General features: G+C 38.4%; 1 protein-coding gene across 4 annotated transcripts in view; it reads right to left on the bottom strand.

Annotated features, from left to right (window-relative positions):
- Positions 1–5,534: 5,534 nt before the first annotated feature.
- Positions 5,535–15,037, bottom strand: part of LOC310943111 (mitogen-activated protein kinase kinase kinase kinase 4-like) — a 47,654-nt gene continuing 38,151 nt past the window's right edge. For all 4 annotated transcript variants that reach the window (XM_083908625.1, XM_083908626.1, XM_083908627.1 and 1 more), the window contains 9 exons: positions 12,698–12,815; positions 11,687–11,857; positions 10,486–10,629; positions 9,631–9,765; positions 9,413–9,513; positions 8,851–9,000; positions 8,590–8,749; positions 6,993–7,132; positions 5,535–5,865 (listed from right to left, as the gene is read on the bottom strand). In XM_083908625.1, coding sequence (XP_083764751.1) covers positions 5,782–5,865; positions 6,993–7,132; positions 8,590–8,749; positions 8,851–9,000; positions 9,413–9,513; positions 9,631–9,765; positions 10,486–10,629; positions 11,687–11,857; positions 12,698–12,815 — 1,203 coding nt within the window. In that variant the 3' untranslated portion in view covers positions 5,535–5,781. The remainder of the gene's footprint in view (positions 5,866–6,992; positions 7,133–8,589; positions 8,750–8,850; positions 9,001–9,412; positions 9,514–9,630; positions 9,766–10,485; positions 10,630–11,686; positions 11,858–12,697; positions 12,816–15,037) is intronic.

Here is a 15,037-nt window from a genome sequence, read left to right as displayed (position 1 = left end):
ACTGTGCTGCAAAACAATCATTTTTAAGTCATTTGCGTACAATTTTTTACTTTTTTTCAAATCGCGATTATGGCGATACAGGACAATCGCCACACCAGACTCGTTAACGGCGATTTTTATCGCGATGTTTGACAACATCGTACAGAAAATTGTCCAGTTCCTTGACGGGGATTTTTATGTCGGAATTAATTATTGCGTTTTATTGAGAAAAACTTACTATTACTACTATTAAAAAAAAAATGGAAATCGCGATGTTTGACAATATCGTGCAGCTTATTGTCCGGTTCGTTGGCGTGGGAGCGCGCGCGGCCGCGTGCACGGCCCCTGCGAAAGGAAGCATCCTCGTCACGACCTCGCTGCTGCAGCCGCTTCCACCGACACACCAACCTGCGGCTCCTCCGGCGGAACGTGACCGCTCGGAGGGCGTGTTGTGTGGGGTACTGACCTGTGAGGCGCCGCCGGAGCTGGAGGACGGAGCCGGAGCCGGAGCCAGAGCCGCTTCGTGTCCGACAGAGAGCAGAGGCAGCGTCGGGATGTTCCCATCACACACTGGCGACGACGACGCCAAACATCCGGCCTGCTTTTTGCGGCGTGACACAGCTGAGCTGCGTCAAAACCGCAGCACGCAGCGACGAGGGCACTTCCGGTCCGGTGACGCTTCAAAATAGGGGGCAAACGCGCGGTTAAATGACTCCGCCTGACAGGGGAAAAAACAAACACAATAAGCGTATTAACGTCGCGTATATATGCGTGTTTACCTGTAAATACTAGTGTCTGTTTCCAACCGTGTTAGAATTCAACGTTAAAACCTTGAAAGACGACACTGCCGCTACACCGGAAGCGGTGCTTCAAAATTTCCCTTTAAAAAATACTGCGTCATTTCCTGTTGTGTCACGTGCCTTCTGTTTTCCTCCTGTTTCGACGTCTTAAGCGTCTTAAATTAAATGATTTAGAAATATTTTTTTAATACAACATAAATTGAATAACAATTATATAATATTGTATTGGGGGGAAAAACACAAAATTAAAAACTGTTAAATAAATAAATGTCTGAAACTTCCCTTTAAAAAATACTACGTCATTTCCTGTTGTGTCACGTGCCTTCTGTTTTCCTCCTGTTTCGACGTCTTAAGCGTCTTAAAAGAAATTATTTAGAAATATTTATTTTAATGCAACAACAAAATACAATACAACAAAATTTTATTGGAGAAAAAACACAAAATTAAAAACTGTTAAATAAATGTCTGTTTTTTGCGACATGAAGGTAGACGGGTCTGTGAAGCAAACTACAGCGCCATCTTGTGGTTCATGTATAGACATACATGCCCATCATGGTTATAATAATGAGTTTTGGATTTTTTTTATTAGTTTTTGTTTCGTTTTTTTTTTTTTTTGGTAATTTATTAACTATAATTTATTGTATGACCTGTTTATTTTTGTTTTTATATTTTCCACAGTATTTTTTATTGGGTCATTTTGTGTTCTAAGGTCTATCAGGTCACACGTTTGTATGTTTCATTTATTTATCTCTGATGTACAGCAATTTGTTTCAGCTGTTGTTTTTTAAAAAAATTAAATAAACATGACATTTTGGAGAAAATCCGTAAAGCTTTTCATCAAAACTGAACGTTAATAAAGATATCTGTACTTTAAGATCTTAAAAACATTCCAATAATTGATATTTTTGCAGTTTTTCCAACACAACTAATGTTATTTGTGATATTTTAGGCGAACACAAATGCAGAGATAAAACACAACACTGTAAATTACTTTTTATTCAATTAAAAAACTTCAGGAAAATACAGTAATTCCCATAGAACACAGGATACGATATTATTGCGATATTTAAGTCAAGATACTACGTTATCAGAATATTTAAGTCAATATACGATGTCATCGCGATGTTTAAATCATGATACGATATTGTCACAATGATATTTAAGTCCGGATACGACATGATTGCGATATTTCAGACAAGATACTACGTTATCAGAATATTTAAGTCAGGATACAATGTTATCGTGTTATTTAAGTCAGGATATGATGTTATCGCAATATTTAAGTCATGATACGATGTTATCACAATGATATTTAATTCAGGATATGATGCTATCCCGATATTTAAGTCAAGATACTACGTTATCGGAATATTTAAGTCGAGATACGATGTTATCACAATGATATTTAAGTCAGGATATGATGTTATCGCGATATTTAAGTCAAGATACGATGTTATCGCGATATTTAAGTCATGATACGATATTATCACAATGATATTTAAGTCAGGATATGTTGTTATTGCGATATTTAAGTCAAGATACTGCGTTATTAGAATATTTAAGTCAGGATATGATGTTAGCATGATGTTTAAGTCACAATACGGTATTATATCAGTCACGATACAATGTTATCACGATATTTAAGTCCAGACACAATATTATCACAATATTATTATTATTGTAAGTCATCATATGACGTTTTCACAACGTTTTACTCAAAATATGATAAAGTTAATAAAGATATCTGTACTTTTAGATGTTAAAAACATTCTAATATTGATATTTTTGCAGTTTTCGAGTTTTAACTAATGATTTCCTTTTCCCTTTTTAAAGTTATGTGATATTTTAGGCGAACACAAAAAAAATGCAGAGATAAAACACCACACTGTAAATTACTTCTCATTTTATTCAATGAAAAAAAAAAAAAGACCTTCAGGAAAATACAGTAATTCCCATAGAACACACAGAGAGGACATAAATTAGAGAGGCGTGGCAGAGAGACAGAGACAGAGGAGGTTTGAGGGCAAAGGTCACCTGACGGCTGGAGAACGCTCGCTCCACGCCGCCTCACTGCAGGAGGTCGAGGAATCCGTGAAAAATCACACTCGTCGACGCGAGATTAAAGTCGATTTGTTCCCGTACACAAAATAAACACACACGTCTAAATGATAGTACAAAAAAGAAAAGGGAATAATACAAATTACCTTCAAGATAAACCATAAATATTCATATTGATGCACATTGGTTTAAACAAAAAACGTCTTGTAAACATTGTCAACATAATAATCGCGTTAAACAAAAAACACTCCCGCCGCCGCAGTCGCTAACGTGCGCCGACGTACGTGAAGGCGACAGAAGTCGCTGAGTAAATAAAAAACTAACGTCCGAGGTTTCAGAAGATGCTGCCGTAACACTGTTGTAAGACATTTGGGTTTTAAAACAACAAAACTTTAGTTTCAGGGAGCGATTGAGGAGGAAAAATGAGATTTAAAAAAAGGTAAAATTGTCCAGAAGTTTCAGACTCTGGCTGCAAAAACTATATTTTGATGCTCAGTTTATCATTTTTAACTCATTTAATGTGATTTATGTCCTTTTCTTTACTCTCCTGTGACTGTAATTGGAATTATCTTTGGTTTGTGGGATTATTTTTTATTTTTTAAAGATACGGGAAATTTAAATCCGTTATTTGAACTTGTTAAACGCGAGATATGACGGTGAACATCTTTGGTTTGTGGACAAATAAAAAAATATGACGATTATTGATCAGCTTGAGATTTGTTTCTAAGTTTCCTCTTAGATGATTGATAATAATGGAGCTTCTTCATGTGTGTGTGTGTGTGTGTGTGTGTGTGTGTGTGTGTGTGTGCGTGGAGTGTGATTCTTCCCAAAACCCTCATCAGTGACATCGTCGCTCGCCTTCGGTCCCTCGCCGTCACGTCCGCCCGCCGGCCTCCATGCTACTATAACGGCCGCCTGCTAACAATTAATCTGCTAATTTCACAGTTTATCCTAGCCCTACTTATGAGTGATGACGCTTAAAGGGACAATCCGCCTTTTTTTTCCCCGCCGACAAACCCCACGTTTTTGTTGTCGTCGTCATCGTCGCATGGTCGCGAGCACGTCGGCGAGTTAAAGGACCAGTGTGTGACATTTAAAGGGTAGGAATTGAGTAATAGTGTAAAAAAATCGCTAATCGTTAACGGAGCCGTTACGTCGCGTGCACGACCTCACCACCAGATGTCACTAGTTCTCACACACGGCGGATTCCCCCCTTTAAAAGTCATCTTTTTATCGGTGCGTCCTTATAATGTGTTCTGATGCTTTATTGATGTGCAGCGAGTCACGTACAAAATATACAGTGTATTTAAAAACAAATAAACAAAAATAAACAGGGGGCTAATGTTGTTAATAACACAGAGAAAAGAAAAAAAAAGAGAGAGCAACATGCGGTCGTAAACAGGGCTACGTCTCTCCGACGCGACCGACGGTACGTAAAGCGACGCGTGTCGGGTTAAAAACGCCGCCGGGAGAGTTAGCGTCTGTACACACTGATATCCTGTACCCTGTTAACGCGTGGATATTATATCAAGAAGGTCCCTTAAAAAGTCTTCACTTTAACGAGGAGAAAGGCAAAAAAGTGAAGACGCAGGCAGATTTTTTTTTGTTGTTTTACATCGTTTTACGGGAGCAAAAAAAACAACAAACAAAACAAACAAAAACGGTGAGCGTGAAGAAAGGCTAACATGCTTTAACGCGAGTTAAAGGTCCAGCGTGTGACGAGAGACTGAGGATACGCGCGTTTGTCTTTAAAATAGCGCTGGGCACGTTAACGTTAGCGCACATGACGACCGACCGGTAAAAGACGCGCGTGACGCCGTGTTTTACGCGACCGCCGCACCGGAAGTCCAGGCACCGTTTACCAGTTAGCTCCTTTAGCGCCCGTTAGCGTGCCTACAGTGGAACTGGAGCGGTCCGTTTATTGAAAGGAAAAGAGCAGCGCTACAAATAGCCACGTTAACGGCGTCAACGCTAACGCACATTAACGCGCGGAGCGTTTCCGTGACGACTGACTGGAAAAAGACGAGCGTGACGTCGTGTTTGCGCGCCGCGGCACCGTTTACCAGTTAGCTCCGTTAGCTACAGTTGAACTGGAGCGATGTGTTTATTAAACTGCTACGTAGCTAACGTTAACGCACATTAATGCATGATGCGTTTCTGTGATGACTGACCGGTAAAAGACGCGCGTGACGCCATGTTTTACGCGCCGTGGCACCGTTTACCAGTTAGCTCCGCTAGCTGCGTCAGCTCCTTTAGCGCCGTTAGCGCCCCTACAGTCGAACTGGAGAGGAAAAGAGCAGCGCTACAAATGACCAGCGTACCTGTGTACCGCGTACGCGTGCCTTAGCGTTACTATAGAGACTCGCGTTGACGCGGGTTAACCGTCGTTAACGCAACCCAGCACTACTTTAAAATAAAGACACGTTCACCCAGGCGGCCATTTTGTGCCGGAACAAACCAGTGTTTCTGAAGAATCGTACTCACGCAGACAAACCAACGAAGAGAAGGACAGATCTGCCGTCTCACCACTAGATGTCACTAACTCTTCCACACTGGACCTTTAACTTCACCTGAAGGTGTGGCACGTACGTACGTTATTCACGTTTTTTTCCTCGTCCGACGCAAACTTCTACTATGACACATAAAGATTTACCGTCGACGGGCGACAGGTCCCACGTCCTGACGAGGAAGAGGAGGAGGAGGAAGAGGAGGTGGGGGGGAGGTTTTCTTTATAAGGAGTACACCGAGTGACAGAAACACACACACACACACACACGCCCATCATCCCTTGCTTCTTCTCGTGGTTACAGTCCGATCCGTTTGTTTGTTTGTTTGTTTGTTTACCCGAGGCTTCTCCAGCTCAGGCTTGGTCGTCTTCGTCGTCTTCTTCATCGGTGTCAGTATCGCAGTCACAATCGTCGTCTGCTGGTGCCGCGGCGTCGAACTACCAGCTCATGAGGGACGTGCGTCCCAGAGTCATGAAGTAAACCTGACTGGCTCCGCCTTGACGCACGGACGCAAAGAAGACCTGAAAACAAACGTGACGTGAGTCGACGTGACCCTGAAATAACACGTCTCACTGTTACATCGAACTTTACAGGCTGTAAAATGACGTTTGTAAACCACTCACTCCCCCACACCAAAGCCCATAGAGAAAATGATTAATATATGATATATTTGAAAAAGAATAAAATATATAATTTTGAGTGGAAAAAAATAATTTTTAGAAAAAAATTAACATTTTGAGAAAAACTAATAAAATCTTGGGGAAAAAAATATGAGAAAGAAATTTAATTTTGAGGGAAAAAAATTAAATAAAAAAAATTAATCTTTTGAGAAAAAAAGTTTAACTTTTGAGAAAAAAAATACACTTTTTTGAGAAAAAATTGAAATTTTGAGAAAAAAAATGAAATTTTGAGAAAAAAAATGAAATTTTGAGAAAAAAAATGAAATTTTGAGGAAAAAAAATTAAATTTTGAGAAAAAAAAATTAAATGTTGAAAGAAAAAAATTAAATTTTGAGAGAAAAAAAAAATTTCTACAACTTTTTTTCCCCAAAGAAATGTCTCACTCTCTTCAACCAAAGCCCATAGAGAAAATCAGTGATTTTAGCTCACAGGGACACAGGAGCTGCTGGTCTACTGCTGCCTCGTGTGGTCACTTTGTGCCACTGACGTGAATCTGGGTGAAGGTTTTCAAAAGCCGAATTGACAAAATAAGACATTTGAACTTAGTGATGGAGGCAGCAGTGAATCAACAACTCCTGTGTGCTGTGATGTTAAAATCACTGATTTTCTCTGTGGGGTTTGGTGTGGGAGAGTGAGTGGTTTACAAACTCCAATTTCCTGTTGGAAAAGTCCATCTAACAGTGAAGATAAAGACGTGAACCCACTCTGAAGACGTTGTCCAATCAATATCAAGTGTTAATTAGTTATTTCTGCATGTTTTTGCAGAATTTTCCACAATAAATGTGTGTTTTTAGTTTTCATTTCACACCCTCGTGACCAGACTAAATGCTCATTGGCCGCCAGGGTCATTTGAGTTCAAGACATTTTACGAGGCGACACTTTTGTTTGTGTGTTTTCTCCCTGTTGGCAGCCATTTTGTGTCTAAATGCGGCTCGTAAGTGTATGTAGACGCAGAGTTTCCCCCTCACCTTGTCGTTCCTCTCACACAGGAACTTGAGTCTCTGAGCTCTCTTGTGCATGAAGACTCCGTCCAGGTGTCCCGTCTCCACAGAGCGGATCTCTATGGCCTTCTCACCCCAGCCCATGATCTGGTTTGACCTAATGTAGGCTGCACACACACACACACACACACACACACACACACACACACACACAGTCAGATCTCAGTCAGAGTGTTTTCTTCAGCCACTGTCTTTTTTTTCTTGTTTTGTTGTTTAACCTCTTCTTCCCTGACCCTCTTTTTGGAGTCCCTGCTCCAAAATGTCATGCCCAAACTAAATAGAGTAAATCTCTACAGTTACAAGCTCTATGTGGATTATCTTGGTATCAAAATGAAGATAACGCTTGTGAGACTCCACCAGAGGTGTACGTTTCACTGTAGATGCCACTGTGTCAGAGTAAAAGTACATGGAACACAGCGTAACTGAAGGATTTTTTTCTCTCTCGCCTAAAAAAATATTGCATTTTAAAGCAAATGTAACCTTTAAAATATGCAGTAGGAGCTTAAAAACACACGGAGGTCATGTAACAACATGTGGACATGAGCTGTGCAAAGTCTGATGCTGCTGAAGTGAAGCAGAGTGAAATTACAGAGGTTTTAGTAAAGAGATGTCTGGGCGTTCTCACTTTTGGCTCAGTTTTGGCACCATCTCAAATCAAATTATTAAAAAACAATTTAATTGTATTTATATGTCAATATTGGTCTAAAAAGAACTTGTTTTGAAAAAAAAAAAAAAAAAGTATGATAACTCGCTGTAAATCGATGCTTCCTGTGCGGTGCGTAATAACAACCCTGTGACTCTGCAGCGTCTTCAGTTACGCAGCGCCATAGCTCTGGCTTACCTTGGTCAATTAGGGTGATTGACAGCTCGTTTTAAACCTCTAAACCGGTATAATCAGACCCCGGTCTCCAAATGCGTGTGAATCACTTCATTAGCGAGTCAAAAGGACATGAATGCATATGACGCATTTGTGCGGACATTAGCCCTTCTCTAATCACAACTATCTAATGTCACTCTGTAATTATCAATCAGAACCGGGATTTGTTCCCAAAGCATGCTGGGAAGTGTAGTTCTTCATTAGAAGTGGGTTTTTTCCTGTGGAAATGGCTTGTTTTGATAAACAGCAAAGGTAAGACAATATTTCTGCTTGTATTTCTTGAAAGTCAGTTGTTGTTTTGCTCTTATTTTGGGGCTGGATCCGTGAATCTTGGTCGTAGAATGATAAAAAATTGTACCGCTGGAATCTGTAGATTCTCCGCTGTCCAGTCTACACGTGTTTTTTTTGTTTACATGATCACGCTGACGCTCCGGTGCCGCTTTTCAATGTGTGCGCAGTAACGGGTTTTTTCGCTCCTGCTGGTTTGATCCGTTGGTGTTTTAACTGTGTTTCGTTAACATAAGATTGGTTTATATGAGCTTCTAGCTGAGTTTCTGACCTTTCTGTGGGTATGCAGCATGTCTGTGTTTGTTAAAGTTAGATATGGTTTTATGACGCTTTCGTCGCCGCGTCTGACGCTGCCCCCGATCCATGGGGGCAACCGTGAAGAAGAGGTTAGATACACACCCACTGAAGTGGGCATCTCTCCCCACTGCAGCACCACGTCCTTGGTGATGCGGCCGTAGGTGTTGACGTAGACGCCCTCGTCCTCGTAGCACACCAGCAGCTCGATCCCGTCAGTGTTTGGTAAGATGATGATGGCGTGACACTGAATGCTGGTCTGTATCTGAGGAGGTGGAAAAACAAAACAAAACAGAGATAAAGCGTTTAGAGGAAGTGGAAAAAAAAAAGAGTCAAATTAAAAATTTGGGTAATGACGAGGCTTACGTGCGTGGGCAGGTAGATGTCGTAAACAGCGCCGGAGTCCACGTCCACGGCGTGGAAGCCTGAGCTGGAGCCGTAGATGACCTTTAACCTCTGACCCTCCTCCACAGTCAGGTCGACCAGCAGGGGGCGGTGCACCAGGTCACCGAAAGACTACAACAACAACAACAACAGAGAAGACGTTAGAGAAGGATTTATGTCATTTGTGTGAGGTTTAACAAAAGACACCAAATCCCATTGAGAAAATCACCGTTTTTAGCCTGCGGAGACACAGGAGCTGCTGGTCTACTGCTGCCTCGTGTGGTCACTCTGTGTCACAGAGTGAAGTCTAAATTAAATATTTTAAAAGCCGAATTTTACAAAATGAGATATTGTAAGTTAGTGATGGAGGCAACTTAGTGGATCAACAACTCCTGTGAACTCCTGTGTGCTGTGATGTTAGAATCAGTGGTTTTCTCTATGGGCTTTGGTGTGGGAGAGTGAACTTCAGTTCCCAGTCACAAAAGTCACTTCAGAGGTGACATAAAGTGGCAAATATATTCTTAGTAAATGTGACCAGACTCACCTTGAAGGCCATGAACTTGTGGTAGGGTTTGGGCGCCCAGGCGTACACCTCCACAGCGTTCTTCAAGGCCAGCACCAAGAACTTAATCCTCTCGTACTTCACTGGGATTAAGAGGAGACACTCGTGAACAAGTGGTACGACCCAAACTCAGATTAACACACACACACACACACACAGTCCGTCGGTTTAAATCTGGATCATTCCGTGGTGAAACGTACCGACTTTGTAGTGGACGCAGCCCTCCAGGTCGCCCACGTTGACCCAACCCTGTTTCTTCTCCACTTCAGGGTCGTTGTGCAAAATCTTGTTCCTGAGCCACGACAGGTAATACACTCGCAGTTTGTTCTTCTTACCTGCAGGGGGCGTTTTTACAAAATATTATGTTCCAAAAACATATAATAAATGTATTCACAACACTTAAAAATAACTACAAAATATTATGTTACTAAAATTACAATAAATGTACTCACAGCACTAGTTTTTTAGTTTTTTTTATAGAATATTATATTATGTAAAATGATAATAAATGTATTTATGCCACCCAAATAGTTTTTTTTTAACAAAATATGTTACTAAAATTATAATAAATGTACTCATGCCACTAAAAGAGGTTACAGACTATTGTTATGTTACACACACGTTATTGAAATTAAATTTTTTCGCAAAGATTTTGTATAAAAAAAGTTAATAAAATATTTTTTTGACAAAATATGTAACTAAAATTACAATTAATGTGCTCGCACCACTAAAATAAGTTGCAAAAATAGTGTTGTTACACAAAGATGTTACTGAAATTACAAAAAAATAAAAACTTTTTTTTAATTAAATACTTTTCTTTTTTTTTTTTACAAAGATTTTGTATAAAATATTTTTTTTGCAAAAACTTTGGATTTTTACAAAATACTATATAACTAAAGTGACAATAAATGTACTCACACCACAATAAAAGTTACAAAATATTATTTACGATGGAAAAACAAGAATCTTAAGAACGAACCAGACATTAGCAGCTCCCCCTTGTGGACTGTATGTATAATATCATATTTAATTTCTTCCTGATGTGTGAACTCTACCTGATATAGTGACCAGCACGTTGAGTCCCTCCAGAACGTCCATCTGCTGGATTCTCCGTCTGTTGATCAGAGGATAAACTTTGCCCTGACCGCTGCGGTCCAGCAGCATCAGTCCACTCTCTGTGCCCACCAGCAGGTTCACTCCTGCAACACAGAGTCACACAATAACACAGTCAGACACTAACAAAAACAGCAGCAGGTTCACTCCTGCAACACAGAGTCACACAATAACACAGTCAGACACTAACAAAAACAGCAGCAGGTTCACTCCTGCAACACAGAGTCACACAGTCAGACACTAACATAAAGACGGAAACACACAAACGGAAAAGACGACGCGTCGTCGGGTTATCGATTGTTCTGACGACGACACAAATGTTATTGGAAAAAGAAAGAGATTTTCTACTGAGAATTCAAAAATCTACCTAAAGTTTAAAAATCTACTCATAGTTCTAAAATCTATTTAAAATTCCTAATTCTACATTAAGTTCCAAAATGTACATGAAGTTCAATAATCTACTAATAATTCCAAAATCTACTTAAATCTACTTAAAGTTTCAAATTCTACTTAAAGTTTCAAAATCTACTCTAAGTTTCAAAATCTACTTCTAATTCAAAATTCTACTTAAAGTTCTAAATTCTACTTAAAGTTTCAAATTCTACTTAAAGTTCTAAAATCTACTTATAATTCAAAATTCTACTAAAAGTTCTAAAATCTACTAATAATTCAAAATTCTACTTAAAGTTCTAAATTCTACTTAAAGTTCTAAATTCTACTTAAAGTTTCAAAATCTACTTAAAGTTTCCTAATTCTACTTTATGTTTCAAATTCTACTAAAAGTTCCAAATTCTACTTAAAGTTCTAAAATCTACTTATAATTCCAAATTCTACTTAAAGTTTGAAATTATACTAAAAGTTCTAAAATCTACTAATAATTCAAAATTCTACTTAAAGTTCTAAATTATACCTAAAGTTTCAAAATCTACATAAAGTTCCAAATTGTACTTGAGGTTCCAAATTACTTAAAGTAACAACATCTACTTAAATCTACCTAAAGTTACAAATTCTACATAAAGTTTCAATATCTACATCTAATTCCAAATTCGACATAAAGACCAGTAGGTTCACTCCTAGAACACAGTCACACAGTCACAGAGTCACAGTTACAGAGTCAGAGTGTTATCACTGGTCCTCACTCACCCCACAGAGCAGCACACAGGATCTCAGAGTTGAACCTCTTCTTGTATTTGCGAATCTCCGGCGTGTCGCTGGGCGGACGCGTGTTGACCGGGTTGACGTTGACGACCGAGCCTTTGCGAGACGGGTCGGACCTCAGCGGGTCGACCAGGCGTCCGTCCTGACCGAACGCAGCTGAGGAGACGACGGGACGATAACAACAAGTTTACTCATCAGAGGTCAAATCAACGAGCCTTTAAACTGCCACTTAAGCATATTATTAATGTAACGGCTACAAAACATGAATAATCATATTGTTACAATAAAAATATGTTGATATTTCAAGTTACAAAAGATCGCAAAAATGTGAGCAAATCATGTTTAAAAACTTGTTCGGAACATTAACACAAAATCTAACAAATATGACAAAAACGTTACAAAATATATTAATAATTCAACAAAAATGTAGTTAAAAAAAAGCGAAGTTACGAGAAGCATTTCTAAATTAATTAGGAAAATATAACGTTACTAAATAACGCTACAAAATGTTACAAAAGCATATTTATAAAATTGACAAGAAAAGCTACATTTTACAAAATGTTACGTTACGAGTAGCAAATTAATAATAACGTAACATTACAAAATTTGTCACAAATGTGACAAAAAAAATACATTATAAGTAATTTTCCTGCCAATTTAACGTCAAATTTGTCGGAGCGATGAGGCCACGCCTTTTAATCGTTAGCTCGTCTAGAACATATGTACCTAGTTTGACGCGGCTAGCTAAAACATGCTAGGACCAGTTCGTTCAAATGCGACGAGACTAGCCATTTTTTTTTTTTTCAAAATGGCCGACTTCTCGGTGGGTGGAGCTAATGGAAGTAAATTAGAAAAGTGTTTGGAATCACGAGAGCAACAAGTGCACCAAGTTTGGTTAAAATCAGAACACTGATGTGCGACTTGGACGTGATTTTTGCGTCATATTATTATCGTACGTTGCGCTCAACTTTGTTGTTGTTGTTTTTTTAAACGTACCCATGTTGTTGAGGGAGCTGCCGCTGGACGGAGAGATCTGCAGAAGACGAGGGTCGATGAAGGGAGTGAAGGAGGAGGAAGACTTGTGTTTGGACATGGAGTTGCTCTCCGACTGCGACTGAGGAGAGATTTACAACATTTACAAAAACTGTTGACTCTGCCGGGGAATCATTACGACTTTTGATTTAAACCACAACAACAACAACAACGACAACATGGAATCCACGTCTGCCTCTGAGGCCTCGTAAAAACACTTTTTACGACACAAACAAAGCAGGAGAGTAAAAGGAATGTTGGCAGAGACGACAAGTTTGAGTTTTTAGAACAAACGGAAAAAGACGATGCGCAGTCGTGTTAGCGATTGTTCTGACGACGACACAAATGTTATTGGAAAAAGAAGAAAGAGAGGAGATGTTCTACTGAGAATTCAAAAATCTACCTAAAGTTTCAAAATCTACTTATAGTTCCAAAATCTACTTAAAATTCCAAATTCTACTTAAATTTTCAAAATCTACTCATAATTCTAAAATTTACTTAAATCTACTTAAAGTTTCAAAATCTATTTCTAATTCCAAATTCGATTTAAAGTTTTGAATTCTAAATTCTACTTAAAGTTCTAAAATCTACTTATAATTCAAAATTCTACTTAAAGTTCTAAATTATACTTAAAGTTTCAGAATCTACATAAAGTTCAAAATTGTACTTGAAGTTCAAAAATCAACTAATAATTCTAAAATCTACTTAAAGTTTCAAATTCTACTTAAAGTTTCAAAATCTACTTCTAATTCCAAATTCGACTTAAAGTTATAAATTCTACTTAAAGTTCCAAAATCTACATATAATTCCAAATTTGACTTTAAAATGTAAACTCGACTTAAAGTTTCAAAATCTATTTATAATTCCAAATTCTACTTTAAGTTTCAGAATCTACTTTAAGTTCCAAATTCTGCTTAAAGTTCTAAAATTTACTTATAATTCAAAATTCTACTTAAAGTTCTAAATTCTACTTAAAGTTTCAAAATCTACTTAAAATTTCAAATTCTACTTAAAGTTTCAAAATCTACTTAAAGTTTCAAATTCTACTTAAAGTTCTAAAATCTACTTATAATTCAAAATTCTACTACAAGTTTGAGAATCTACTTAAAGTTCCAAATTCTACTTAAAGTTTCTAAATCTACTTAAAATTTCAAAATACTTTAAATTTCAAATTCTACTTAAAGTTTCAAAAAACTGCTTAAAGTTTCAAATTCTACTTAAAGTTCTAAAATCTACTTATAATTCAAAATTCTACTACAAGTTTGAGAATCTACTTAAAGTTCCAAATTCTACTTGAAGTTTCGAAATCTACTTAAAATTTCAAAATACTTTAAATTTCAAATTCTACTGAAATCTACTTGAAGTTTCAATTCCACTTAAAGTTTCAAAATCTACTTAAAATTATCTCCTGGAACACGTCTGCCTCTTAGGCCTCGTAAAAACACTTTTTATGACAAACAAAGAGGAAGAATGTTGACAGAAAACACATTTGAGTTTTTAGAACAAAGGAAAAAGACGACGCACAAGTCGTCGTGTTAGCGATTGTTCTGACGACGACACAAATGTTATTGGAAAAAGAAGAAAGAGAGGAGGAGAGGAGGAGGAGAAGTGAGGAGAAGTGAGGAGCGATCCAAACACTGATCTGATCTCAGCTGCTGTGAAGCGTTAGGAAGAAAAAGAAGATAAATCTGCTGCTAATGAAGCTCAGGCACAACAGAGACACAGAGACAGGAAGTCCACCACCAAACATCCTGAATCAGGATTAATAATAAAGTCCTCTCGTCTCCTCCACGCCCTGACCGCGTTCTACCACCAGGAGGCACCAGTGTTAGCAGAGAAGGAGGTTGCAGCCGCTCAGAGTAGGTGTGAGGTCAGCCAGAAGGGGGCAGAGGTGAGCCAGAGTGAAGCCAGAGTGAAGGGTGAGAGAGGGTGAGAGAGGGTGAGAGAGGGTGAGAGAGGGTGAGAGAGGGTGAGAGCACCAGACTGGACGGTGGATATGAACACGTGTGGATCAGAAACAATGATTTATGTTCGTCTAAAACTGTTTAAAGACGAGAAAAGAGCATCTGCAAATTATTTGTTTTATCAATTATAAGATATTCACCTTTGAAACAATAAAAGTCTCAATAATATGAAGTTAAAAATGTGAAAAATCAGTCCAAACTCATTATTATCCAGACCAAAATAACTCTGATCCTTTAAATGTCATTTAAATTTAAATGGGCGGAGCCTACTGTTTGTAATCTACCTTCATATGTGTGTGTTTTGTGCAAAAAATATAGACTAAAAGTGTTAGAATTACAG

Source organism: Microchirus variegatus (assembly GCF_963457635.1).
Source record: "Microchirus variegatus genome assembly, chromosome: 22".
NCBI lineage: Eukaryota > Metazoa > Chordata > Actinopteri > Pleuronectiformes > Soleidae > Microchirus > Microchirus variegatus.
This window is presented reverse-complemented; position numbering and strand designations above follow the sequence as displayed.